Consider the following 26,910-nt stretch of genomic DNA (forward strand, 5'->3'; position numbering starts at 1 on the left):
GAGGGGGTTTGTGAGAAGAAAGGAGAGGGGCGCTAAGGCAAATAGAGAGGGAGAGAGTGTGATGGGGAAGTAAGGAAAAAAGTGAGCTTGGTAAAGTGGAGAGAGAATGGTTGCTATGGCAAAAATGGCAATAGAAAGAGAGTGTGAGAGAGGGAAGGAGAAAGAGTTAGAGAAAGGGTGAGAGAGAGAGTGAGAGGAAAAGAGAGGGAGAGGGGGGAAGTGAGGGGAGCAAGAAAGAGAGAGAAGAGGAAGAGAGAGAAAAAGAGAGGTGTAAAGAAAAGGAAGACAAGCAGAAGAGTGGGACAGGTTGAGAGAGAGGTTGCCATAGTGATCAGGGAATAGAGAGAGAAGGTAAGAGAGAGACAGAGAGAAAGGAGAGAGGGAAGGAGGTCAAGACAAAGAGAGGGACAGGGAAACTGAAGAGAGGGGTTGCTATGGTGATTGTGAGAACAATGAGAGGGGGGAAGTAGAAAAGGTGAGAGAAGGAGGAAGGATGGTGTGGTGGGCTGGGAAAAGCATAAGGGGGGAGAGAGAGAGAGAATGAGCAGTACAGCAAAAGTGAAAGCAGTACAGAGAAAGATGGAGGCTGAGAGGAGGGAAGTGGGAGAAAGGGTAAAATCCTCACATGCGAACATTAAACATAAAATCTGGAATTTCAGTATTTTATATTCACAGCTAGCATATATCTTGTACTATTAAAAGAGGAATTTAATCAAAAGAAAAGCAGAAACAGAAATGGAGAGAGAGAGTGGGAAAGAAGCAGAAAGAAGAGTAAATTGAGGAAGACAGGAAATGAGGGAGAGCATAAGGCACAAGAGAATTAGGCCATTCAGCCCATTGAGTCTGTTCTGCCGTTCCATCATAAGACCATAAGCCATAGGAACAGAATTTGGCCATTTGGCCCATCGAGTCTGCCCTTCCATTGTCGCCATGGCTGATCCTTTTTCCCCTCCTCACTCATTCAATCATAGCTGAACTATCGGAGAAAGAGAAGCAGAGAAATGCAGAGACAGAAGAGAGAGTATAGAGATGAGATTGGAGGGGAGGAGTGGGAGGTTTAGAGGGAGAGATAGAGAGAGAATGATGCAGAGCAGGAGGCAGTGGTGCGACAAAGAAGAGGAGAGTTAAGGAGAGATGGACAATAAAAAAAGAGGGAGCAAGGAGAGGAAAGTACAGACACACACACACACTCGTTCCCACACAAACACACACTCGTTCACACACACACACACACACACACACACACACACTTGTTCCCACACAAACACACACTTGTTCACACACACACACACGCACACACACACAAATCCTAGATTTCCTCACTAGTAGACCCCAATCAGTCCAGATTGGCAAAACCATCTCCTCCATAATCTCCATCAGCACAGGAGCACCGCAGGGATGTGTGCTTAGCCCTCTGCTCTACTCGCTTTACAACTATGACTGTGTGGCTAAGCACAGCTCCAACACCATATACAAGTTTGCTGATTACACCACTGTCGTGTGCTGTGTCAAAGGTGGTAATGAATCAGCAAACAGGAGGAAGACTGAAAATTTGGCTGAGTTTAATAACAACAACCTCTCACTCAATGTCAATAAGACCAAGGAAATGATTGTGGACTTCAGGAGAGGGAAACTAGAGGTACATGAGCCAGTAATCTTCAGAGGATCAGAGGTGGAGAGAGTCAGTAACTTTAAATTCCTGGGTGTCACTATCTCAGAGGACCTGTCCTGGACCCATCATATAAACATGATTGTAAAGAAAGCTCAACAACACCGCTACTTCCCCAGGAGTCTGTGGAGATGTAGCATGTCATCGACAATCTTGGCAAGCTTCCATATGGTGGGAAGTGTGCTGAATGGCTGCGATATGGCCTGATATGGGAACAGCTTTGCCACTGAGTGAAAAATCCTACAAAAGGTAGTGGATTCAGCCCAGGTCATCATGGGTAAAGCCCTCCTGACCATTGAGCACATCTACATGAAATGTTGCTGTAGAAAAGCAGCATTCATCAAAAATCCCCACCACGCAGGCCATGCTCTTCTCTCACTGCTGTCATCAGGTAGAAGGTACAAGAGCCTCAGGACTCACACCACCAGGTTCAAGAACAGTTACTACCCCTCAACCATCAGGCTCTTCAAGAAAAGGGCATAACTGCACTCATTTACGGACTCTGTTATATTGTTATTTCATGCTCATTATTTATTGCTATTTATTTATATCTGCATTTGTTTGCAGTTAACAGATCCTGATATTTACAATTCACAGTTACTGTTCTATAGATTTGCTAAGTATGCCCACAGGAAAAAAAATCTCAGGGTGGTATGTGGTGACATGTATGTACTCTGATAATAAATATTACTTTGAACTTTGAACACACGCATACACATACACATACAGACACACAAACACACACACACACAGAAACATAGACACATACACACACAGAGACACACACACACAGACACACACAGCGACACACACAGAAACACACAGACACACACACACAGAGACACACACAGAAACACATACAGACACACACACACAGCGACACACACAGAAACACACACACACACACACACAGATACACACATATGCAGAATAGAGAGAGCAAGAACGAACTGAAGAGATGGCAGTGAGATGAACAGAGAGCATGCACTCGGTCCTGTTCCGACCATGGAGTCAGTAATGGAGCGAGTGAGGGAGGGAGTGTGATACACACGTAGGAGAAGACTGAGATGGGGAAAGAAAACAGTGAAGAGTGTGGTGATGTAATCGGCAAGTGAGAATTAGGAGGACTTTACGCTCACTCTATGCCTCTGTCACTCTGTTGTGTTTTATAAACTCTCCTCTCATTAAGCAGGTACCGTCTGGGCTGTCTGCATGAGCAGACGTGTCGTCTGGACCTCTGGGTGTAATACCTGAGTGAGGAGACATGCCATCTGAGTGAGTCGTTATGCTGACTGGACAAGCAGACATGTTGTCTGAGCAGTTGGGTGTGCCGTCTGGGCTGGGAAATGCTGTCTGTGTCTCCGGGCGAGTAAACACGCCGTGTGGGCCTCTCGGTGTGCAGATGCGCCATCTGGACCTATGGCTGCGCTGTCTGGGTGAACGGGTATCCAGTCTGCTCCCACAGAAGTGTCGCTGGACAGTGATGCTTGTGTCTGTCACGGAGACATAACCTTCTTACCTCTGTCCTCAACCAGAACGTCCAGCTGGTGGGGGCTGCCTGCAGGTCGACTACCCAGGAAAGTCACCTCCCCGGAACTAGGGCCAACTGACACCCACTCTATGGTGGCGTTTCTCAGACGGTACCTGGGGAACAGCAGAGAATTAAACCCGGCCGCCCTGGGGAACACGTCGGCACACGCGGAGGAGAACAAATCCTCGTGCTTTCCATACCCATGACCCTCGTGATGTTGCACACCTCTCTGAGGCCAGTCCCTCCTTTGTTCGCTCCCCCTCTCGCCCTCAGTGTTAATACAAACAAGGTACGGCTGTTACATCAACCGGTGACCCTCAGATACCCAACTGTGACTAGGGCCAAAGTTCAGGCAGAATGACACAATTTCCCCTTGGCTAGAACTGCATTCCCATTCTCGGAATGGTTGGTGAGAGAAGTGAAGCTTTATAATTCAGTGGAACACGGAGATTGGGAGGACAGACCAGGCTGGGATTTACACAGTGAATGGTAGGACACTGACTTTTGAACTCAATTCCTCGACTACCAAAGGCAAGTATGCCTTTGCCTTCTTAACCACCAGATCAAATTGTGTAGCCACTTTCTGAGAGCTATGAATTTGGATCCCAGTTGTGTGCAGTTCTTCGTTGATTCTTTTGCGTTTCTTTGTATTTACTGTGAATGCCCGCGAGACAACGGATCTCAGGGTTGTGCATAGTGACACAGATGTACTTTGATAACAAATTTACTTTGAACTTTGAGGAGTGTGTTGGACAAAGGGATCTGTGAATTAAATTAATTAAAGGCATCCGTTAGTCTTGCGAGACCATGGATCTGTGCCTGGGAAGTCTTCACTCTCCAGGGTGCAGGCCTGGGAAAGGTTGTATGGAAGATCAGCAGATGCCCATGCTGCAAGTCTCCCCTCTCCACGACACCGATGTTGTCCAAGGGAAGGGCATTAGGACCCATACAGCTTGGCATCAGTGTCATCGCAGAGCAATGTGTGATTAAGTGCCTTGCTCAAGGACACAACACGTTTCCTCGACTGGGGCTCAAACTCACGACCGTCAGGTCGCTAGTCGAATGCCTTAGCCACTTGGCCACATGAATACAGAACCATAATTCCTCGAAAGTGTGCGCATGTCACAGGTAGATAGGGTTGTAAAGGGAGCTTCCAGCATATTACACTTCATAAATCAGGGAGGGCATTGATTGTGAGAGATGGGATGTTATGTTGAAGTTCTACAAGACATGGTGAGGCCTAATTTGGAATATTGTGTGCAGTTCTAGTCATCTACAACTTCAACATAACTAACTCTCTAGCTAAAGAAGTTACTCCTCATCTCTGTTCTAAAGGGACCTCCTTATATTCTGAGGTAGTGCCCTCTGGTTCTAGACTCCTCCACTATAGGAAACATCTCCTCCTCATCCATTCTATCTAGGCCTTTCAATATTCTGTAGGATTCAATGAGATCCTCCCTCATTCTTCTAAACTCCAGTGAGTACAGGCCCAGAGCCAGCAACTGCACCTCATACATTAACCTTTTCGTTCCCGGAATCTTTCTCGTGAACCTTTTCTGAACCCTCACCAGTGGCAGCTCTGACTTTTTTTGATCAGGGGCCCAAAACTGTTCACAATACTCCAAGTGTGTTCTGACCAATGCACTGTGAACTTACACAATCACGGGGAGAACATGCAGACAGTGGTGGGAATTGACCTGGATTGCTGGTGCTGTGGTGTTGCACCAGCCGCTGTGCTAATGTGACGCCCTGATAGGGTGCTCACCGGACGGGCTGTTCTGGGCCATCAGGGTCACGTCCTTCCAGCTTCAATAACACAGTGCCGGGTCGTGCTTCCCGTGACACGTTCACCTCGTACCGCTCCTGCAGCAGTTGTGGCCGCTCGTTCACATCCTCCACCCGGACAGAGATCGTGGCGGTAGAGCTGGGGCCATACTCGGCATTGTCCAGCTCCTCCCTGTTCCTGGCGATCACCACGAGGGTATATTCACTCACAGCCTCAAAGTCCAGAACCTGCCAACACAGAGAGTACACTGTCACCACGAGGGTTACCTCACCCTCGAGGGTAATCACTCAAAACTGCACTTCCCACACAACAAAATGCTGGAGGAACTCAGCAGGCCAGGCAGAATCTATGGAAAAGAGTACAGTCAACGTTTCAGCCCGAAACTTCCCACCGTGTGACCCTCCCTCAGTACCACCCCCCACCCCGACTGTGTGACACTCCCTCAATACCACCCCTCCCGACAATGTGACCCTCCCTCGGTACCAACCCTCCCTCAGTGTGACTCTCCCTCAGTACCACCCCTCCCACAGTGTGACCCTCCCTCAGTACCACCCCTCCCACAGTGTGACCCTCCCTCAGTACCACCCCTCCCACAGTGTGACTATCCCTCAGTACCACCCCTCCCACAGTGTGACCCTCCCTCAGTACCACCCCTCCCACAGTGTGACTCTCCCTCAGTACCACCCCTCCCACAGTGTGACCGTCCCTCAGTACCACCCCTCCCACAGTGTGACCCTCCCTCAGTACCACCCCTCCCACAGTGTGACCCTCCCTCAGTACCACCCCTCCCACAGTGTGACTCTCCCTCACTACAACCCCTCACATGGTGGGATTTTCCCTCAGCACTGTCAGTCTTATCAATTTATACGAGAGTTAGTATGAGTGTGGCAGATGGGGAGACAGAGCAGGAAGAGTGAGATACACCAAGAGAGAGACAGAAAGACAAGGGGTGGGGGGGGGTGGGGGGAGGTTGGCATGGATGCAAACACACCCAGCCTCGAGACAACAGGCAAGGTCATTTGATTCCAAACAATTGGTTTATTGATCATTACAGAATGTCTGTCTGGGGCCTCCTGCTCCCTTCCCACTCCCTTCCCTTTTTCCCAACCATGATTCCCCTCTCCCTGCCTCCTTCCCACTCTCAATCCACAGTAGAGACCCAGATCAGAATCAGGTCTATCAGCAGAGTCAGAAGCAGGTTTTATATTACTGGCATATGTCGTGAAATATGTTAACTTAGTTCCAGCAATACATTGCAATACGTGATAATATAGAAAAATAAATAAATTACAGTCAGTGTATGTATACTAACTGGTTAAATTAAAAACAGAAGTAATTAAAAAAGTAGTGAGGTAGTGCTCATGGTTTCAATGTCGTCCATTTAGGAATCGGATGGCAGAGGGGAAGAAGCTGTTCCTGAATCGCTGAGTGTGTGCCTTCAGGCTTCTGTACCTCATTCCTGATGGTAACAGTGAGAAGAGGGTATGTCCAGGCTGTTGGGGATCACTCATATATGTCATGAAATTTGTTGTTTTTGTGCCAGCAGTACAGTGCAATACATAAAATTACTACAGTACTAAACACTTGGGGTTAGATTGATCTTAGATTAAAAGTTCGGCGTAATATCATGGGCCAAGGGGCCTGAACTGTGCTGGAATGTTCTGTGTCCTATGACACAAAGAATGGAGAATGTCAAAGGAGGTCTAAGAGAGGGAGTGAGAGAATGAGAGAGAAAGAGAGAGGGAAGAACATAATACAGATGTAGAGGGAGATGGAATGAATTGACTTTATTTCTTACATCCTTCACATACATGAGGAGTAAAAATCTTTGCGTTACATCTCCGTCTAAATGTGCAAAGTGCAATTATAATAATTTATAATATATAGAACAGTCAAGGTAACACAAAAATACCCTCATATCGGAGTGAGTTAATCAGTCTGATGGCCTGGTGGAAAAAACTGTCCCGGGGCCTGTTGGTCCTGGCTTTTATGCTGTGGTACTGTTTCCCAGATGGTAACAGCTGGAATAGATTGTGGTGGGGGTGACTCGGGTCCCCAATGATCCTACGGGCCTTTTTTTCACACCTGCATTTGTAACTATCTTGAATCAGGGGAAGTTCACAACTACAGGATGTTACCCGGATTGGGGAGCATGCCTTATGAGAATAGGTTGAGTGAACTCGGCCTTTTCTCTTTGGAGCGGAGGTGACCTGATAAAGGTGTACGAGATAATGAGAGGCATTGATCGTGTGGATAATCAGAGGCTTTTTCCCAGGGCTGAAGTGGCTTACAAGAGGGCACAGTTTTATGGTGCTTGGAAGTAGGTGCAGAGGAGATGTCAGGGGTAAGTTTTTTTACACAAATAGTGGTGAGTGCGTGGTATGGGCTGCCGGCGGTGGTGGTGGAGGCAGAAACAATAAGGTCTTTTAAGGGACTCCTGGATAGGTACATGGAGCTTAGAAAAACAGAAGATCTAGGCATTGATACAGGGATACTCATCAGAGGGAGATAGAGGCAGGATCAGGAGAGAAAGATGGAAGGGCTTTGGAGGAAGAAAACTACCAAGCCAGCAATGGGCAATGGCAGAACAAAGAATGGCGTGGTGGAAGGGGGAAAGGTTCAGAAAGACAGAGATGGAGGCAGTGCATGTACCTTACGTAGGATGATATTCCCAACGTTGCTCTTCCCATCCTGGACAATTCCAAACATCTGATCTTCATTCCCAGATTCAAACATGAATGTAACAAACCAGCCATCAGACAGGTGGAAATCAGCATCTGTGGCATTGATGGTGGTAACTTCATGGCCAATGTCAGCATCTTCGGGTATGCTGATTGGTCCGTACTGCAGCTCAGCAAGGGAGGAAAAGCCAATGAGAACTAGTTTAGCTTAAACTGTCATGCTTACGCATGTAGACTCCTCTCAGTCTCCACCCAGACAATAGCAGTCACCTGCAGCCTATTTAAACACTGCTCCCATCCACAGCCCTTGTTCACTCATCAAATCAGCCAGCCTCAACCAATTGCTCCTAGCTGTCAGTTACCTTGCTGCCTTTTGTGTTTAGCATCATTCTCTCTTATTTTGTGGCCACTTGTGTTTTCTTTTATTTTGCGCTCTATTATTAAAGTTATCGCTCACCATTAAATTGTCTCTGCTGCTCTGCTTTTCAGTCCAGGCTCCTCTACATTTCCTGACATTAAACAACCACGGGTCTGAACTTCAGCCAATCAAACAGAGTCCACAGCCAGTTTTAATTGGCTATTATTCGTGGTCACGAGGTAGGAGGGAGTTTTGAGGAAGGACCGTATAAGAAACATTTATCTCTCCGAATTCAATTAACTCTGGGCAAGGACTTCTTACTTCCTTTTTAGGCTCTGACCTCCCAGCAGATCTGGCACTGGTTGTCTAATCCACATTGTCCTTGAGAATGTGGTGGTGACCTTCCTTCTTGAACCAATCAAAATGCTGGAGGATCTCACCAAGTCAAGCAGGGAACTTCACTTTGTGTGTGGCTCTTGGAGTGTGGAATGAGACAGTGTAGAGAGTTTCTCTGTGTCTGACCCTGGGAATGTGTGATGGGACAGTGTAGAGATATTTTCACTCTATATCTGACCCGGGAGTGTGTGATGGGACATTGTAGAGGCAGCTTCACTCTGTGTCTGACCTCTGGAGTATGTGATGGGGCAGTGTAAAGATATTTTTAATCTGTGTCTGACCCTGGGAGTGTGTGATGGGACAGAGAGGAGAAAATGAGGGTCTAGGATTCAGAGATTCATTCCTGAATAATCCGACATCTCAGCGTTTTCCAAATGCTTCAGTGAAATCTATACCTGTTCCTGGGGGATCTCAGGAGGGTTGTCATTCAACTCAATCACATGGACGATGACTGTGCACGTACTCGACAAACCTGTCAAATAAAACAGTGGGGTCAGCTTTCAGTGCAGACCACCTCCACGTGGAGTTACATGAAATGTTTTCAATACACCTACTTCCTTCTGCTCCTCCCAGGTCAGCCAGCCGGATCTTGAGCTGGTAAGTCAGTGAGCCATAGTCTATCATGTCCCTGGCTAAGGTGATGACCCCCTCACTGTCCATTGTGAACAGGGACTCCTTTGGACCCTGAGGATCCTGTAGTTGGAAGACGATGTGTGTGTTCTCAGTCAAAGGGTCATCTGCATCTTTAGCCCTCAGTTTGGCCACACAGGTGCCTATAAACCAATAATCAATTCACAAGATCACACGAGACACTTGATGCATGTATATAAGACAATGTTGCAGTTATATAAGAATATTGCGTACAATTTTGGTCGCCCTGTCATAGGAAAGACATTATTAAACTGGAAAGAGCGCGGAAAAGAGACGCATAAGAGGATAAGAGGCATAGATCGAGTAGACAGCCCTGAGACTTTTTCCCAGGGTGGAAATGGGAGGGGGCATCATTCTAAGGTGATTGGCGGAAAGTTCAGGGGGTGTCAGAAGTAAGTTTTCTTTATACAAGAGTGGGGGTATGTAGAATGCACTGTCATGGTGGTGGCAGAGGCAGATCCATTGGGGCATTTAAGAGTCTCTTGGAACTTGGATGGTAGAAAATTGTTGGATTGATCTTGGAGTATGTTAGAAAGTTGGCACAACATTGTACACCAAAGGGTCTGCCCTGCGCTGTGGTGTTCTATGTTTTAAACGGTTTACCGGGATGTTGCCTAGACCTGGGGACCTGAGTTACAAGGAGAAGTTGTGTAGACTGGGGCTCAGGTATGTTTAAGCTCATGAATGCACAGGGAATAGAGGGATATGGACACAGTGTTGGCAGAAGGGGTCAGTTTAGAACATGGAACAGTGCTGCACAGGATTCCACTCAAACCCATACACCTGCCTGCTCGCCATATCCTTTGATGTCCTGACCAATCAGAAAACGATCAATTTCTGCCTTAAATATACCCAGAGACTTGGCCTCCACTGCAGTCTGTGGCAGAGCATTCCACAGATTTACTACTCTCTGGCTAAAAAAAATTTCCCCCTTACCTATATCCTAAAGGGTTGCCCCTCAATTTTGAGGCTGTTCCCTCTAGTTCTGGATATCCCCACCATAGGAAATATCCTCTCCACATCCACCCTATCTAGTCAATGGTTTCTATGAGACTCCTGCATTCCTCTAAATTTCAGTGAGTACAGGCCCAAAGCTGCCAAACGATCCTCATTTGTTAACCCCTTCGTTCCCAGAATCATCCTCGTGAACCTCCTCTGGACCCTCTCCAATGACAATACATCCTTTCTGAGATATGGGGCACAAAACTGTTGACAATACACCGAGTACAGCCTGGCTAGAGTCTTATCAAGGCTCAGCTTTATCTCTTTGTTTTTATATTCTATTCCCCTTGAAATAAATGCCAACATTGCATTTGCCTTCTTTACCACAGACTCTACCTGTGAATTAACGTTCTGGGAGTCTCATGCGAGGACTCCTCAGTCCCTCTGCATCTCTGATGATTGAAACTTCTCCCCATTTAGATAATAGTCTGCACTATCGTTCCTTTTACCTAAATGCATTATCATACATTTCCCAACACTGTACTCCACCCGCCACTTTTTTGCCCATTCGTCCAATTTGTCTAAGTCCTGCTGCAATCGCATTGCTTCCTCAGCACCTCCTACCCCTCCACCTATCTTCATATCATCCACAAACTTTGCCACAAAGCCATCAATTCCATTATCTAAATCATTGACAAACAATGTGAGAAGTAACGTTCCCAATACTGACTCCTGAGGAACATCACTAGTCACCAGCAGCCAACCAGAAAAGGTCCCTTTTATTCCCATTCGCTGCCTCCTGGCTGTCAGCCACTCCTCTATCCATGCCAGTATCATTCCTGTAACACCATAGGAATTTATCTTGTTAAGCAGCCTCATGTGTGGCACCTTATCAAATGCCTTCTGAAAATCTCGCCTCTCCTTTGTCCACCTTGCTTGTTACTTTCTTGAAGGATTCTTAACAGATTCGTCAGGCAAGATTTCACTTTACAAAAATCATGCTGACTTTGAATTATTTTATCATTAGTCTCCAGGTACCTCAAAATCTCATCCTTAATAATGGACTCCAACACTTTCCCAACCACTGAGGTTAGGCTAACTGGCCTCTAATTTCCCTTCTTTTGTCTTCCTCTCTTCTTAAAGAGTGGAGTGACATTTGCAATCTTCCAGCCTCTGGGACCATGCCAGAATCAAGTGACTCTTGAAAGATCATGACCAATGCATTTGTTATTTCTTCAGCGACCTCTCTCAGGACTCTGGGGTGTTAGTCCATCTGGCCCAGGTGATTTATCCACCTTAAGACCTAGCATTTTTTCCTTTGTAATAGCAATGGCACTCACTCCTGCTCCCTAACACTCACAGACCTCTGGCACACTGCTAGTGTCTTCCACAGTAAAGACTGAAGCAGGGTACTTCTTAAGCTTATCTGTCATTTCTATGTCCCCCATTACTACCTCACCAGCATCATTTTTCTGTGGTCCAATATCAACTCACACCTCCCTTCTACTCTTTATATAATGGAAAAAAAACTTTTAGAAACATAGAAACATAGAAAAAGCTACAGCACAATACATAGTTGTGCCGAACATGTCCCTACCTTAGAAATGACTAGGCTTACCCATAGCCCTCTATTTTTCTAAGCTCCATGCACCTTTCCAAAAGTCTCTTAAAAGACCCTATCGTATCTGCCTCCACCACCGTTGCTGGCAGCCCATTCCATGCACTCACCACTCTCTGCGTAAAAAACTTACCCCTGACATCTCCTCTGTACCTGCTTCCAAGCACCTTAAACCCGTGCCCTCTTATGGGAGCCATTTCAGCCCTGGGAAAAAACCTCTGACTATCCACATGATCTACCTCTTGGCTCCTAAACTCATAGCAGCTTTGAGTGTCCTATGGTCTCGGACCCCAAAGATCCTTCTGATCCTCCATACTGCCAAGAGTCTTACTATTAATACTATATTCTGCCATTAATATTTGACCTAGCAAAATGAACCACCTCACACCTATCTGGGTTAAACTCCATCTGCCACTTCTCAGCCCAGTTTTGCATCCTATCAATGTCCCATTGTAACCTCTGACAGCCCTCCACACTATCCACAACACACCCAACCTTTGTGTCATCAGCAAGTTTACTAACCAAACCCTCCATTTCCTCATCCAGGTCATTTATAAAAGTCACAAGGAGTAGGGGTCCCAGAACAGATCCCTGAGGCACACCACTGGTCCCGGCCTCCATGCAGAATATGACCCATCTACAACCACTCTTTGCCTTCTGTGTGCAAGCCAGTTCTGGATCCGCAAAGCAATGTCCCCTTGGATCCCATGCCCCCTTACTTTCTCAATAAGCCTCATATGGGGTACCTTATCAAATGCCTTGCTGAAATCCATATACACTACATCTATGGCTCAACCTTCATCAATGTGCTTGGCCACATCCTCAAAAAATTCGTATGGCACGACCTGCCTTTGACAAAGCCATGCTGACTATTCCTAATCATAGTATGCCTCTCCAAATGTTCATAAATCCTGCCTCTCAGGATCTTCTCCATCAACTTACCAACCACTGAAGTAAGACTCACTGGCCTATAATTTCCTGGGCTATCCCTACTCCCTTTCTAGAATAAGGGAACAACATCCACAACCCTCCAATCCTCCAGAACCTCTTCCGTCCTCACTGATGATACAAAGATCATTGCCAGAGGCTCAGCAATCTCCTCCCTCGCTTCCCACAGTAGCCTGGGGTACATCCCATCCGGTCCTGGTGACTTATCCAACTTGACGCTTTCCAAAAGCTCCAGCACATCCTCTTTCTTAATATCTACATTCTCAAGCTTTTCAGTCCACTGCAAGTCATCCCTACAATCGCCAAGATCCTTTTCCGTAATGAATACTGAAACAAAGTATTTCCTCCAGTTCCATACACACTTCCCCATTGTCACACTTGATTGGTCCTGTTCTCTTACGTCTTATCCTCTTGCTCTTCACATACTTGTAGAATGCCTTGGGGTTTTCCTTAATCCTGGCCGCCAAGGCCTTCTCATGGCCCCTTCTGGCTCTCTTAATTTCATTCTTAATTCTTTCCTTCTTGCTAGCCTTATAATCTTCTAGATTCATTAATCATTACCTAGTTTTTTGAACTTTACGTAAGCTCTTCTTTTCTTCTTGACTAGATTTACAACAGCCTTTGTGCAACACGGATCTTGTACCCTATCATCCCTTCCATGTCTCTTTGGAACGTACCTACTCAGAACCCCATGCAAATATCCCCTGAACATTTGCCACAGTACATTTCCCTGAGAACATTTGTTTCCAATTTATGCTTCCAAGTTCCTGCCTAATAGCCTCATAGTTCCCCTTACTCCAATTAAACATTTCCCTAATTTGTCTGTTCCTATCCCTTTCCAATGCTATGGTAAAGGAGATAGAATTGTGATCACTATCTCCAAAATGCTCTCCCACTGAGAGACCTGACACGTAACTAGGTTCATCTCCCAATACCAGATCAAGTACAGCCTCTCCTCTTGTAGGCTTATCTACCTATTGTGTCAAGAAACCTTCCTGAACACACCTAACAAACTCCACACCATCTAAACCCTTCACTCTCAGGACATGCCAATCGATATTTGTGAAATTAAAATCTCCCACCATGACAACCCTGTTATTATTACTCCTTTCCAGAATCTGTCTCCCTATCTGCTCCTCGATGTCCCTGTTACTATTGGGTGGTCTATAAAAATCACCCAGTAGAGTTATTGACCCCTTCCTATTCCTAACTTCCACCCACAGAGACTCCGTACACAACCCCTCCATGACTTCCTCCTTTTCTGCAGCCGTGACACTATCTCTGATCAACAGTGCCACGCCCCCATCTCTTTGCTGATCCACGCTCTAAGCTCATCCGCTTTATTCATGACACTACTACTACTACTACATCAACTCAGGCCTATGGCACCGGCGTCAGGCACGAAACTCCTCACATTAAAATAGACACATCTCAAACCATCAGACTGAACGCATCCCTTCTCTATCACCTGCCTATCCTCCCTCTCGCACTGTCTCCAAACTTTCTCTATTGTGAGCCAACCTCCCTTTCCTCCTCACTTCAGTTCGGTTCCCACCCACCCCAGCAATTCTAGTTTAAACTCTCCCCAACAGCCTTAGCAAATCTTCCGGCCAGCATATTGGTCCGCCTCGGATTGAAGTGTAACCCATCCTTTTTGTACCGGTCATACCTGCCCCAGAAGAGGTCCCAATGATCCAGAAATCTAAATCCTTGCCCCCTGCTCCAATCCCTCAGCCACGCATTCATTTTCCACCTCATTCTTCCTATACTCACTGTCGCGTGGCACAGGCAATAATCCCGAGATTACTACCTTTGCGGTCCTGCTTCTCAACTTCCTTCCTAACTCCCTGTAGCCTTTTTTCAGGACCTCCTATCTTTTCCTACCTATGTCATTGGTACCAATATGTATCACGATCTCTGGCTGTTCTCCTTTCCACTTCAAGGTATCATAGACGTGGTCAGAAACATCCTGGACCCTGGCACCTGGGAGGCAAACTACCATCCGAGTTTCTTTCCTGCATCCACAGAATTGCCTATCTGACCCCCTAACTACAGAGTCCCCTATCACTGCTGCCATCCTCTTCCTTCCCCTACCCATCTGAGCCACAGGGCCAGACTCTGTGCCAGAGGCACGGCCACTGTTGCTTCCCCCAAGTAGGCCATCCCCCCGCCAACCCTACTCAAGCAGGAATACTTATTGTTCAGGGGGACAGCCACTGGGGTACTCTCTAGTACCTGCTTCTTGCCCTTCCCTCTCCTGACTGTTACCCACTTCTCTGTCTCCTGTGGTTCCTGGGTGACTACCCACCTATAGCTCCTCTCTTTCACCTTCTCACTTTCCTTAACAAGCTGAAGGTCATCGAGCTGCAGCTCCAGTTCCCTAACCCGCTCTCTAAGGAGCTGCATCTCAGTGCACCTGGCGCAGAATTGGCCATTGGGGAGGCTGGTAGTCTCCCAGAAATCCCACATCTGACCCGCAGAATAGACCACTGGACCTACAGACGTACCTCTCTAGAGCTGAATAAGGAATAAGGAAAGAACCTACCTGGACTCTGCCTGTTCTCGGCAAAGCCTGAACAGACTCTATCTATGCCTCTCAGAGTCTTATAAACCTCTCTCAGATCTCCCCTGAGCCTCAGGCGCTTGCGAGAAAACAAGTTTATCCAGCCTTTCATTGAAGAACATGCCCTCTAATCCAGGAAAAACCTGTTCAGCACCCTCTCCAAAGCCTCAACGTCCTTCCAATAATGGGGTGACCGGAACTGTACACAATACGTGGCTTAACTAACTTAGTTAGGTGTTTCGCTGGAGTGGCACAACATTGTGGGCCGTTCTATGTTCATGTAGCTCTCTCTGATAACCCGATGACCCACCAAAGTACCTTTCTTCTCGGACTCCTGCACCGTTGCCACGTAAATCTCCGGGGAACAGATGGGTATATTGTCATTCTCATCAGTTACTGTCACCTTCAGCTCCAGCGGTTTGTCGTAAAGGTTTCCATCGTAATCCAGTGCCGAAACCTCCAGCTCATACTGAAAGGGGAGTGGACACTGATTGAATTTTCTTACACAAGCACAGTGCAGATTACCTCAGGGTTCACAGATGTCCACTCTTCACCCAACTGGTTCCTCTAATTTGCACCCTACTCCTCCACCCAAAGTGCTCCCTCCCTCCACCACTAAGACACAGAGGCTGCAGTGCACACTGTCCAAAGAGTGCACTGTGCTTACTGTTGATGCCAGCTGCCCAGCACACACCTATACCACCAAGAAGGTCAAGGCAAACAGCAGCAGGAGAAAACCACTTCCTGGTGAAGGGTCTTTGACCTGAAATGCTGACCGGTTTCTCTGCACATACTTGCTGTGTAAATGGCAGTTGGTGTCTGGTAAATTGGTCCATTATTGTTGCAAGTACAAACAGATCTTGGGGTCCACATGAAGCGATTCCTCAAGGTTGCTACGTGGTTAAGAAGGCATATGGTGTTCGGGCCTTCGTTAGTCAGAGGATTGAGTTCAAGACCCACGGAGTAATGTTGCAGCTGTATAAAGCTCTTGTTAGACTACACTTGCAATATTGTGTTCAGTTCTGGTCACCTCATTATAGGAAGGATGCAGACGCTCCAGAGAGGGTGCAGAGGAGATTTACCAGGATACTGCTTAGATTAGAGAGCATGTCTATGAAGGTAAGTTGAGCGAGCTAGGGACTTCCTCTTTGGATTAAAGGAAGATGAGTTGTGTCTTGATAGAGGTGAACAAGATGATAAGAGGTATAGATAGAGTGGACAGCCAGAGAGTTTTTCCCAGGGTAGGAATGGCTAACAAGAGAGGGCATAATTTCAAAATGATTGGAAGAAAGTATGGTTGGCGTGGTTTACACAGAGTGTGGTGGGTGTGTGGAACGCCCTGCCAGGAGTGGTGGTAGAGGCAGATACATCAGGGACATTTAAAAGACTCTTTGGGACTTTTGTGAAGACCTATATTGAACTAATCTATGATCACTCTAACCCTTCCCACCTACGCAGCCCATAACTCTCCATTTTTCTTTCATCTGAACTGTCCTCCAATCACTTTAAAAGGATTTTCTTGGGTATCTTATTGTTTACTTGCACTGCACTTTTTTGAAGCTTTTAAACTATATTCTGCATTGTTAGTGTTTTGCTCTATTCTAGCTCAATGCACTGTGCTATTTTATTGTGACGGTATGGTAATTATATGTGTAATATATGTGTAATATATAGTAATTATATGTGTAATATCTGCCTTGTGATGTGTGTGACTTTTGATAAATGAGTTTCTCTGGCTAAAGAAATTCCTCTTCAATGTGCAGTCAGATGACAATCAACCTGAACTTGAACTGGGACTTTTTTGCTCCCTATAACTCAGTAACCTCAAGTTTCTGGCAACACTTTGTAAATACATTTCTTTTACATTCTGAAACCAACGTGACTGTCACAATACGTGGACCCTTGGGTGGTATATCACTACAATAACTTGAAGGAAGGTCTTCCTTACTCAACTTGGCCCATCGCTCTCCAGTAGCAGAAGAACCCTGTACTGTGGTCCTTCCTCAATGAGTCAGTGTGGTGTAATTGATTCATTGGACCAGAAGGGCCTGTTACCTTACTCTATCTCTAAATTGACACTGCTCTTCCAAAGCCCCAGCACAGCCTCAATGGCGAGTGGCCTCTCCCGTTCTGTAGCATACCTTAGCCCTCTGCTCACGGTCCAGCGAACCTGTCAGGTAGATGGTTCCCCACTTGTCGATTATAAAGAGACCCTCAATGATAGGAACCCGGGATTCCAGTCTGTATTGTACTCGGTCGTTGTTCCACTGAACCTGTGGGACACAAATAGATGTGAGACAGTGTCAGACAGTCACTGAAGATGCTCCCTTCCATTCATTTCTCAGAATGTCATGGGGTCATACCCTAAGATTAATCTTGCCCTTCCCTCCTACATAACCCTCCATTTCTCTTTCATCCATGTGCCTATCTAAGAATCTCTTAAATGCCCCCAATGTATCTGCCTCTAGCACTATCCCTGGCAGGGTGTTCTACTCCTTGTGTAAAAAATCTACTTCTGACATCCCTCTATACTTTCCTCCGAACACCTCAAAATTATATACTCTCATATTAGCCTTTTCCACCCTGGGATAAAGGTGCTGCCCATCCACTCTATGGCTCTCATCATCTTTCACACCTCTATCAACTCACCTCTCATTCTTCTTCACTCTTAAGTGAAAAGCTCTAGCTCACTAAACCATTCCTCATAAGACATGGTCTCTAATCCTGGTGAGTCTCCTCTGCACCCTCTCTAAAGCTTCCACACCTTTCCTATAATGAGGTGAACAGACGAACATAAGACAAGATCTTCCTAAGACCAGTCTCTGTTGACCAGGATTTCTATCTAAGCTTGTCCTACCTGCCTGTGTTTGGATCAGAATCAGGTTTAATTATCATTCAAACATGCATGAATACAGCCAAATGAAACAGGATGACTCTGGGGCCAAGGTGCAAATCACATTACCACAGCACACAGCACACTCCATAAATAGCACATATGATTACAATTTCAGGAAATCATACAGTCACAAAGAACAAAAAAATAAATAGCCCAATTCTTTGAGTGGCATGACTGTAGAATTGATGGTAAGTTGTCCGGGTCCAGCTTGTTGTTCCATCGAGAGAACACTGGGAGGGGAGCACTACCAGGAAGAGCCAGACCCCATCCCAAGTAGGGATTGTAACGTGTCCCGCGTGGGCTGTCCCACACCGTCTTGATGACTCCTGCCCCAGTCAGCTGCAACTGGCGACCCCTTGTCCTAGTCTTTGGCACAGCTGGCCCATGGTCGATCTCACCAATGAACCAATGAACTGGACTGCAGTATTCCTCATTACCGCTGTCCAACAGGATCTAGTGATCACAAGAAAAATGTCCAAGACAATCCTTGCACTGCGCTCCGTCCAATAGTAGAAGACAACACAACAATGGTACACAAAAGACCAGCTCCAAGGCTATTGAGAAACTCGCTGAATCAATCTTCCTGCAGTACTTGATGTTCATAGTGTCCAACAGTGACTTGCAATCATAAAAGATATTTACAAGATGAACAAATACACTTTTGACAGGACCCAGAGTAGCTGCTGCAGTTGAGCCTGTCACCATTTTACCATAAGTCTGTTATTTTGCAGCAGCTGTACATTGCAATACATTATACAAACTATAAATTACAAAATGGAATATATAAAAATGTAATAAGTAGTGCAAAAGGTGAGGAGTCATGGGATCCAAGCGGACATTGCTTTGTGGATCCAGAACTGGCTTCCCACAGATGGCAAAGAGTGGTTGTATTCGGGTCATATTCTGCATGGAGATCGGTCACCAGTGGCGTGCCTCAGGGATCTGTTCTGCGACCCCTACTCTGTGATTTTTATAAATGACATGGATAAGGAAGTGGAGGGATGGGTTAGTAAATTTGCTGATGACACAAAGGTTGTGGGTGTTTTCAATAGTGTGGAGGGCTGTCAGAGGTTACAGCGGGACATTGATAGGATGCAAAACTGGGCTGAGAATTGGCAGACGGAGTTCAACCCAGATAAGTGTGAAGTGGTTCATTTTGGTAGGTCAAATTTGATGGCAGAATATAGTATTAATGGCAAGACTCTTGGCAGTGTGAAGGATCAGAGGGATCTTGGGGTCCGAGTCCATAGGCCACTCAAAGCTCCTATGCATGTTGACTCTGTGGTTAAGAAGGCCTTCATCAACCGTGGGATTGAGTTTAAGAGCCGAGAGTTAATGTTGCAGCTATATAGGACCGTGGTCAGACCCACTTGGAATACTATGATCATTTCTGGTCGCCTCACAACAGGAAGGACGTGGAAACTATAGAAAGAGTGCAGAGTAGATTTACAATGATGTTGCCTGGATTGGGGAACATGCTTTATGAGAATAGGTTGAGTGAACTCGACCTTTTCTCCTTGGAGCGGTGGAGGATGAGCCGTGACCTGATAGAGGTGTTCAAGATAATGAAAGGCATTGATCATGTGGATATTCAGAGGCTTTTTCCCAGGGCTGAAATGATTAGCATGAGAGGGCACAGTTTTAAGGTGCTTGGAGATGGGTACAGAGAAGATGTCAGGGGTAAGTTTTTTATGCAGAGAGTGGTGAGTGCGTGGAATGGGCTGCTGGCAGCGGTGGTGGAGGCAGAAACAATAGGGTCTTTTAAGAGGCTCCTGGATGGATACATGGAGCTTAGAAAAATAGAGGGCTACGGGTGAACCGAGGTAGTTCTAAGGTAGGGACATGTTCAGCACAGCCTTGTGGGCCGAAGGGCCTGTATTGTGCTGTAGGTTTTCTATGTTTCTATTATCCATTCAGAAATCTGATGGCATTGTGGAAGAATCTGTTCCTGAATCATTGAGTGTGTGTCTTCAGGCTCCTGTACCTCCTCCTTGGTGGGAGCAATGAGAAGAAGACATGTCCTGGGTGACGGGGTCCTTAACGACAGATGCTGCCTTTTCGACGCATCGCCTTTTGAACGCCCCATCGATGCTGGGGAGGCTAGTACCCATGATGGAGCTGGCTGAGTTTACAACTCTCTGAAGCTTTTCTGATCCTGGTAGTGGCCCCTCCATATCTTCAAACCGTTCTTATCCATCTGCCTATCAAAGTTCCTCTTAAATACGTTCTTTTTTTTCTTTATTTAGAGATACAGCATGGAATAGTCCCTTCTGGCCCTTCAAGCCATGCTATGCCACCTAGCAACCTCCAACAACCCCAATTCCAGCCTAACCTAATAACGAGACAACTTACAATGTCCAAGTAGCCTATGGGTACGTCTTTGGACTGTGGGAGGAAACCAGAGCACCCGGAGGAAACCCATGCATTCCATGGGGAGGACATACAGAGACTCCTTCAGAGGATGATGGGATTGAACTTTAAACTCTAAACTTTGAGCTGCAGTGACATTGTGCTACTGTGCACCATGTTAATGAACCTGCCTCTACCATTTCCTCTGGCAGCTCATTCCATGTACTGACCTCCTTCTAGGTGTAAATGTTACTCCTCGGGTTTCTATTAAAGCTCATTAGTTCCTATAAAACCAAATGAAAGATGGTGATAAATCAGCATATAGGAGGGAGATTGAAAATCTTGCTGAATGGTGCCACAACAACAACCTCTCACAATGTCAGCAAGACAGGAGGATGAGTATTGAGTTCAGGAGGAGGAAAAGGGATCGGAGGTGGAGAGGGTCAGCAACTCTGTTATCATTTCAGAGGATCTGTCCTGGGTCCAGTGCGCAAGAGCCATTACAGAGAAAGCATGGCAGTGCCTCTACTTCCTAAGGAATTTGTGAAGATTTGGCATGACATCTAAAACTTTCATAAACTTATAGTCATAGTCATAGTCATACTTTATTGATCCCGGGGGAAACTGGTTTTCATTACAGTTGCACCATAAATAATAAATAGTAATAAAACCATAAATAGTTAAATAGTAATATGTAAATTATGCCAGGAAATAAGTCCAGGACCAGCCTATTGGCTCAGGGTGTCTGACCCTCCAAGGAAGGAGTTGTAAGGTTTGATGGCCACAGGCAGGAATGACTTTCTATGACGTTCTGTGCTGCATCTCGGTGGAATGAGTCTCTGGCTGAATGTACTCCTGTGCCCACCCAGTACATTATGTAGTGGATGGGAGACATTGTTCAAGATGGCATGCAACTTAGACAGCATCCTCTTTTCAGACACCACCGTCAGAGAGCCCAGTTCCATCCCCACAACATCACTGGCCTTACGAATGAGTTTGTTGATTCTGTTGGTGTCTGCTACCCTCAGCCTGCTGCCCCAGTACACGACAGCAAACATGATCGCACTGGCCGCCACAGACTCGTAGAACATCTTCAGCATCATCCGGCAGATGTTAAAGGACCTCAGTCTCCTCAGGAAATAGAGACGGCTATAGGTACACGGTGGAGAATATCCTGAATGGTTGCATCACAGCCTGATATGGAAATGCCAATACCCAGGACCTGAAAGATCTTCAGGAAGTAGTGGATATGGCCTAATCCATCAGGGGTAAAACCCTCCTCACCATTGAGGACATCTACACGGAGAACTGTTGCAGGAAAGCAGCATCCAGCACAGGCTCTCTCTCACTGCTGCTAGCAGGAAGGAGGTACAGGAGCCTCAGAACTCACACTAGCGGGTTCAGAAACAGTTTATTACCCCTCAACCATCAGGCTCTTGAAGCAGAGGGGATAACTTCATTCACCTCACTCTGAACTGATTACACAATCTATGGACTCACTTTTAAGGATTCTACAACTCTTGTTCTCAATACTTATTGCTTATTTATTTTTTTTGTATTTGCACAGTTTGCTGTCTTTTGCACGTTGGTTGTTTGTCCTGTTAGGTGCAGTCTTTCTTGATTCTATTGTTTCTTGTATTTACTGCGAATGCCCACAAGAAAATGAATCTCAGGGTAATATATATTGGCATATATGTACTTTGATGATAAATTTATTTTGAACTTTTAAACTTTAAATTAAGCAAATGTAAAAGAGAGATCGGAGAGTGTGTGCTCACCGAATTGAAGAGATGGGGGATGTGGGTGGGGAGATGACAATGCCCCAAGAAGGCGGCGTGTATCTCTAATGGCTCTCCGTCTAGGGCGTGTATCTCTAATGGCTCTCCATCCAGGGCATGCCCTCTTCTCGTTACTACCACTGGGGAGGAGCTACAGGAGCCTGAAGACCCACACTCAGTGATTTAGGAATATCTTTTTCCAATCCACCATCAGATTTCTGAACAGTCCATGAAAACTACCTCACTACTTGTCTTTTGCATTATTTATTTATTTTGTAACTTTTAGTAATTTTATGTTTTCCACTGTACTGCTGCCACCAAACAGTAAATTTTGTGACTACGTCAGTGATAATAAACCTGATTCTGATTCTGGCAACAGATACGAACTGCTGGAGGAGCTCAAAGAGTCAGTCTGCCCCTGTGGAGGGAAGTGGACAAATGATGTTTCAGGTCCGGACTGACCTGAAATGCCGGCTGTCCATTTCCCTCTACAGATACTGCTTGGCCCTCTGAGTTCCTTTGGGAGTTTGTATTTTTTTCACTCCAGGTTCCAGCATCTGGCATCCCTTGTGTCTCCAGGCAAGCAGAACTCTGGGAGAGATGGTTCTGTGGAGGGGAGAAGTGGGGAGAGGCCTGTGAAGCAGCAGAGTGGTGAGACGGCTGCTCGGCCTCAGATGGTGACCAGGCCATGTTTATAAAGCACAGAATACCAGTGATCTGAAGTAATCCTGCAGCCTCACTGCCACTCCCGCAGTAACAACTCGGAAAATCCCGATTCATGCCTGCCAACAAGCCTGGCAAACCACTACGCCACAGTGTCCAGAAAAAGAAATCTTTATTGAATCTTCTGCCCGGAATTAGCTCAGCTCCTTGGCTCTATATTTAGATCCACGTTGCTGTGCTTAGGGTTATGTTTCAGTGAATAATCCAACACCAGGGAAAACAGCAGCTGTTTTAACTCACATCGGTCTGCCTCCCCCTCCAGGCCCCAATCTCACCCCCCGGCTCTGGCTCCTGATTCCCCAACTCCTGAGAATTCAGTCCCCGAAAACCTCCCACCATCTGCCTGCCTTTAGCTTAGCAAATCTCTCCACATGTTAAAGTGCAATGTTTACATTTAAGTTTGTTATCAAAGTACATATACATTACCATATACTGCCTTGAGATTCATTTTCTTGCAGGCAGTTATGGCAAAATAAAGAAATGTAATGGAATTTGCAAAAACCTATACATAAACAATGACAGACAATCAACCAATGTGTAAAGAAGACAAATTGTGCAAATACATTTAGTAGTCAGTTTAAATGGTTCAGCACAGACTAGAGGGGCCAAATGGCCTCTTTCTGTGCTGTACTTGTCTATGACTGTAGGACTCTACAAAAATAATACTGAGAAGATGAGTTGTAAAGAGTCCTTGAAAGTGAGTCTGTAGGTTGTAGAATCAGTTCAGGTTTGTGTTGAGTGAAGTTATCCACGCCAGTTCAGGAGCCTGATGGTTGAGGGGTAATAACTGTTCCTGAACCTGGTGGTGTGGGTCCTGAGGCTCCTATATCTATTTCCTGATGGCTGAGGGGTAATAACTGTTCCTGAACCTGGTGGTGTGGGACCTGAGGCTTCTGTACCTTCTTCCTGATGGCAGCAGCGAGAAGCGAGCATGGAATGGATGTTGGGAGTCCTTGATGATGGATGTTGCTTTCTTGTGGCAGTGCTCCTTGTAGATATGCGCAACGGTGGGGAGCCTTTTCCTGTGACAGACTGGGCTGTATCCACTACTTTTTATAGGTTTTCTGATCCTGTACTTTGGTATTTTCATTCCAGGCCACTGTACATCTATAGAAGTTTCCCAACTGAAGATGGAAGTGGGATCTGTGTTCCTGGGAGGTCATCGGATGCAATTTTCTATTCTCTGGAATCAAAAGGCCCCCAGTACAGATCTCCCAGACTGGATCTGTATCTCCCAGACTGGATCTCTCAAACAAGTACTCTCAAACTAGATCTATCAGACCAGATCTCTGTGAATCTCCTGAATTGGATCTTCCAAATTATACCTCTCAAATGAGATCTCTCAGCCCAGACACAGAGCTGCAATCTCTCAGCCGCAATCTCCCTCCAAAACCATATCTTGCCACCATTAATGCTTACAAGTTGGGACGTTACACAGCAGTTAGGAAAGTTGCTGGTGAGGCCACACTTGGAATATTGTCTTCGGTTTTGGCTACCCTGCTACAGGGAAGGTGCCATTAAGTTGGAAAGAGTGCAGAAAAGATTTGTGAAGATGTTGCCAGGACTTAGGGGAATGTGCTATGGAGAGGGGCTGAGCAGATTCGGGCCTTTTTCACTGGAGCGAAGGAGATAGGGATGATCTTTTTGAAGTGTATAAGATCATGAGGGATGTAGGTAAGGTGAATGGTCACAGACGTTTCCCCAGGGTTGGGGAATCAAGAACCAGAGGGAATAAACTGCCATAGAAAGTGATTAGGGCAGGAATTTCATCAACGTTCAAAAGAGACTTGAACAGATACTCTGATGGGAAAGTTTTAGTGGGATATGGGCAAATACGGGAAGATGGGGCTCGCTTAGTTGGGAATCTTGGTCAGCATGGAGCAGTTGGACCAGAGGTCCTGTTTCTGCACTGTGTGACTCTATGACCAAAGACTTTGCAGTGATTTTCACTGCAAGATGTTTGGGTGCTGGTGAGACAGGATGGACTGTGGGACAGATTCAATGGGCCAAATGACCTCCTTCTGTAATCTTCTACAGGGTATGGGTGGCAGCATTATTCAGTCACGGATTGGCTGCTGTAGGTATTGGGGGACATTCAGCCCATTAAATGAATGTTGCCTCAGTATTAGAGTAGTCCCTCTCGTCCCACACTCTGCTTTCTCTCCACAGCCCGTGAACTCTTTCCGGTACTCATGCATCTCCCTTTGAATCTCTGGCCGCGCACTCCCGGTGTACCCACCTTGTCAAATCAACTTCACTCATGTCTTTTTCCCGGGGTAGAAATATCTAAGACCAGAGGGCATGCTTTTAAAGGGGGGAAAGGTTTGTGCAGGATGAGTGGGTTAATTTTTTATACAGAGAACGTTGGGAGGCAGGAATGTGCTGCCAGTTGCTGCAGTGACATTTAAGAGGCTGTTAGACAGACAGATGAATGCGCTGGGAGAGAAGGGATATGGATCGTGCGTGGGCAAAAGACATTTAATTCAATTCAGCATCATGGTCGGCACAAGGGCCTACTCCTATGCTGTACTGTTATACAGTCCAGAACCCCAATCACTATCTCAGTACAGCAACACAAGGATCAACAACAGAGTTGGGTTTTATTTTGGTCTAATTGTGTTCTTTCTTGTAACAATTCAGGAACAGTTATTATCCTTCAGCCATCGGTTTCCTGAACCAGCGTGGATAACTTCGCTCACCCCAACACTAAACTGACTCTACAACCTACAGACTCTCTTTCAAGGATTCAGCAACGTCTTACTGGTAGCAAACAAATCTACCAACAACTCTATCAATCACACTTTTACTGGACATCGATCACGGCAATAAATAGCCTGTAACTTCCCTTTCGGAACTGTGTTTTTAAACCACCTGGATGACCTGCATTTTTTGCAGTGTGAACTGAAGTCTCGAAGGTGCAGTAAGGTTGCAGCCTGGTGGGTACGGGCCAAATCGAGGTGGCGAGACCCAGGCCCGAGAATGGGGAATGAGCCGATGTTTGGTCATTGCTGGAATGGAATTGGAGCCAAATCAAAGCAGCAGGGCAGAGGACCAAGAGCAAGGAGCAAGCCAATGTTTGGCTGAGTTAACGCCGGGCCAAATTGAAAAGGTCACGGTGTTGGGGCTGGAGGCAAGGCACGGGTCTTTGTTCAGCTCACTATTCCAAGAGGTTTACTTTGCTCTGTGCTGAACTGAGGCCGTGGCCTGCAACTAACAGGCTACTGGACCGTCTGCAGTGACAAACTGACTTCGCGGATGTGGACTCACTTTCATGAACTTTAGTTCTGAATGTTATTTGTTTACTTGTTGTTGTTTGCACGATTTGTTCTTTTTCACTCATTGGGTGTTCGACAGTCTTTCTTTAGTGGGTTCTATTGGGTTTTGTTGTCTTGTGGCTGCCTGCAAGAAGACAAATCTTAAGGTTGCATATTTTATACATATTTTGATAATAAGTGAACTTTGAACTTAAACATATAGATACTTTGGTAATAAATTTACTTTGAGGAGCCCAAAACCCTGGACACAGATTTAGGTTAAAAAAAAGAAAGATTTAAATTTCCAAACAGAAAATTGGGACTAACTGGGTAGGCACCTCTGAACGGTCCATGAACCCATGAGCAATACCACACTTTTTGCTCACTTTTAGCATTATTTATTTATTTTTAAATATATTTCTTATTGTAACATAGAGTAATTTTTATGTATTGCACTGTATTGTTGCTGTAAAACAACAAATTTCACGACACATGCAAAATACTGCAGGAACTCAGCGGGCCAGACAGCATCTGTGGAAAAGAGTACGCAGTCGACGTTTCGGGTTGAGCCCCTTCAGCAGATTTCCAGCATCTGAAGATTTTGTTTTGTGTGAAATTTCACAACATACTGTATGCCTGAAATATACTATCGCAAAGTCCGAAACAAGAGATTTGTTAATTCTTCCCAGGATAGGGAAGTCTAAAACCGAAGGTTATGGGTTTAAAGTAAGGGGAAAGATGAGGGGCAACTTCTTCACCCAGAGGAA

The 26,910-nt window shown here is 45.9% G+C and overlaps 1 protein-coding gene across 5 annotated transcripts in view; it reads right to left on the reverse strand.

Annotated features, from left to right (window-relative positions):
• The window catches only part of cdh16 (cadherin 16, KSP-cadherin), an 85,430-nt gene that overhangs the window by 20,159 nt on the left and 38,361 nt on the right, over nt 1-26,910 (reverse strand). For all 5 annotated transcript variants that reach the window (XM_072279985.1, XM_072279984.1, XM_072279986.1 and 2 more), the window contains 7 exons: nt 17,285-17,416; nt 15,462-15,612; nt 8,976-9,194; nt 8,817-8,893; nt 7,639-7,830; nt 4,966-5,213; nt 3,189-3,313 (listed from right to left, as the gene is read on the reverse strand). In XM_072279985.1, coding sequence (XP_072136086.1) covers nt 3,189-3,313; nt 4,966-5,213; nt 7,639-7,830; nt 8,817-8,893; nt 8,976-9,194; nt 15,462-15,612; nt 17,285-17,416 — 1,144 coding nt within the window. The remainder of the gene's footprint in view (nt 1-3,188; nt 3,314-4,965; nt 5,214-7,638; nt 7,831-8,816; nt 8,894-8,975; nt 9,195-15,461; nt 15,613-17,284; nt 17,417-26,910) is intronic.

The sequence above is a fragment of the Mobula birostris genome, chromosome 15 (assembly GCF_030028105.1).
Source record: "Mobula birostris isolate sMobBir1 chromosome 15, sMobBir1.hap1, whole genome shotgun sequence".
NCBI classification, from domain to species: domain Eukaryota; kingdom Metazoa; phylum Chordata; class Chondrichthyes; order Myliobatiformes; family Myliobatidae; genus Mobula; species Mobula birostris.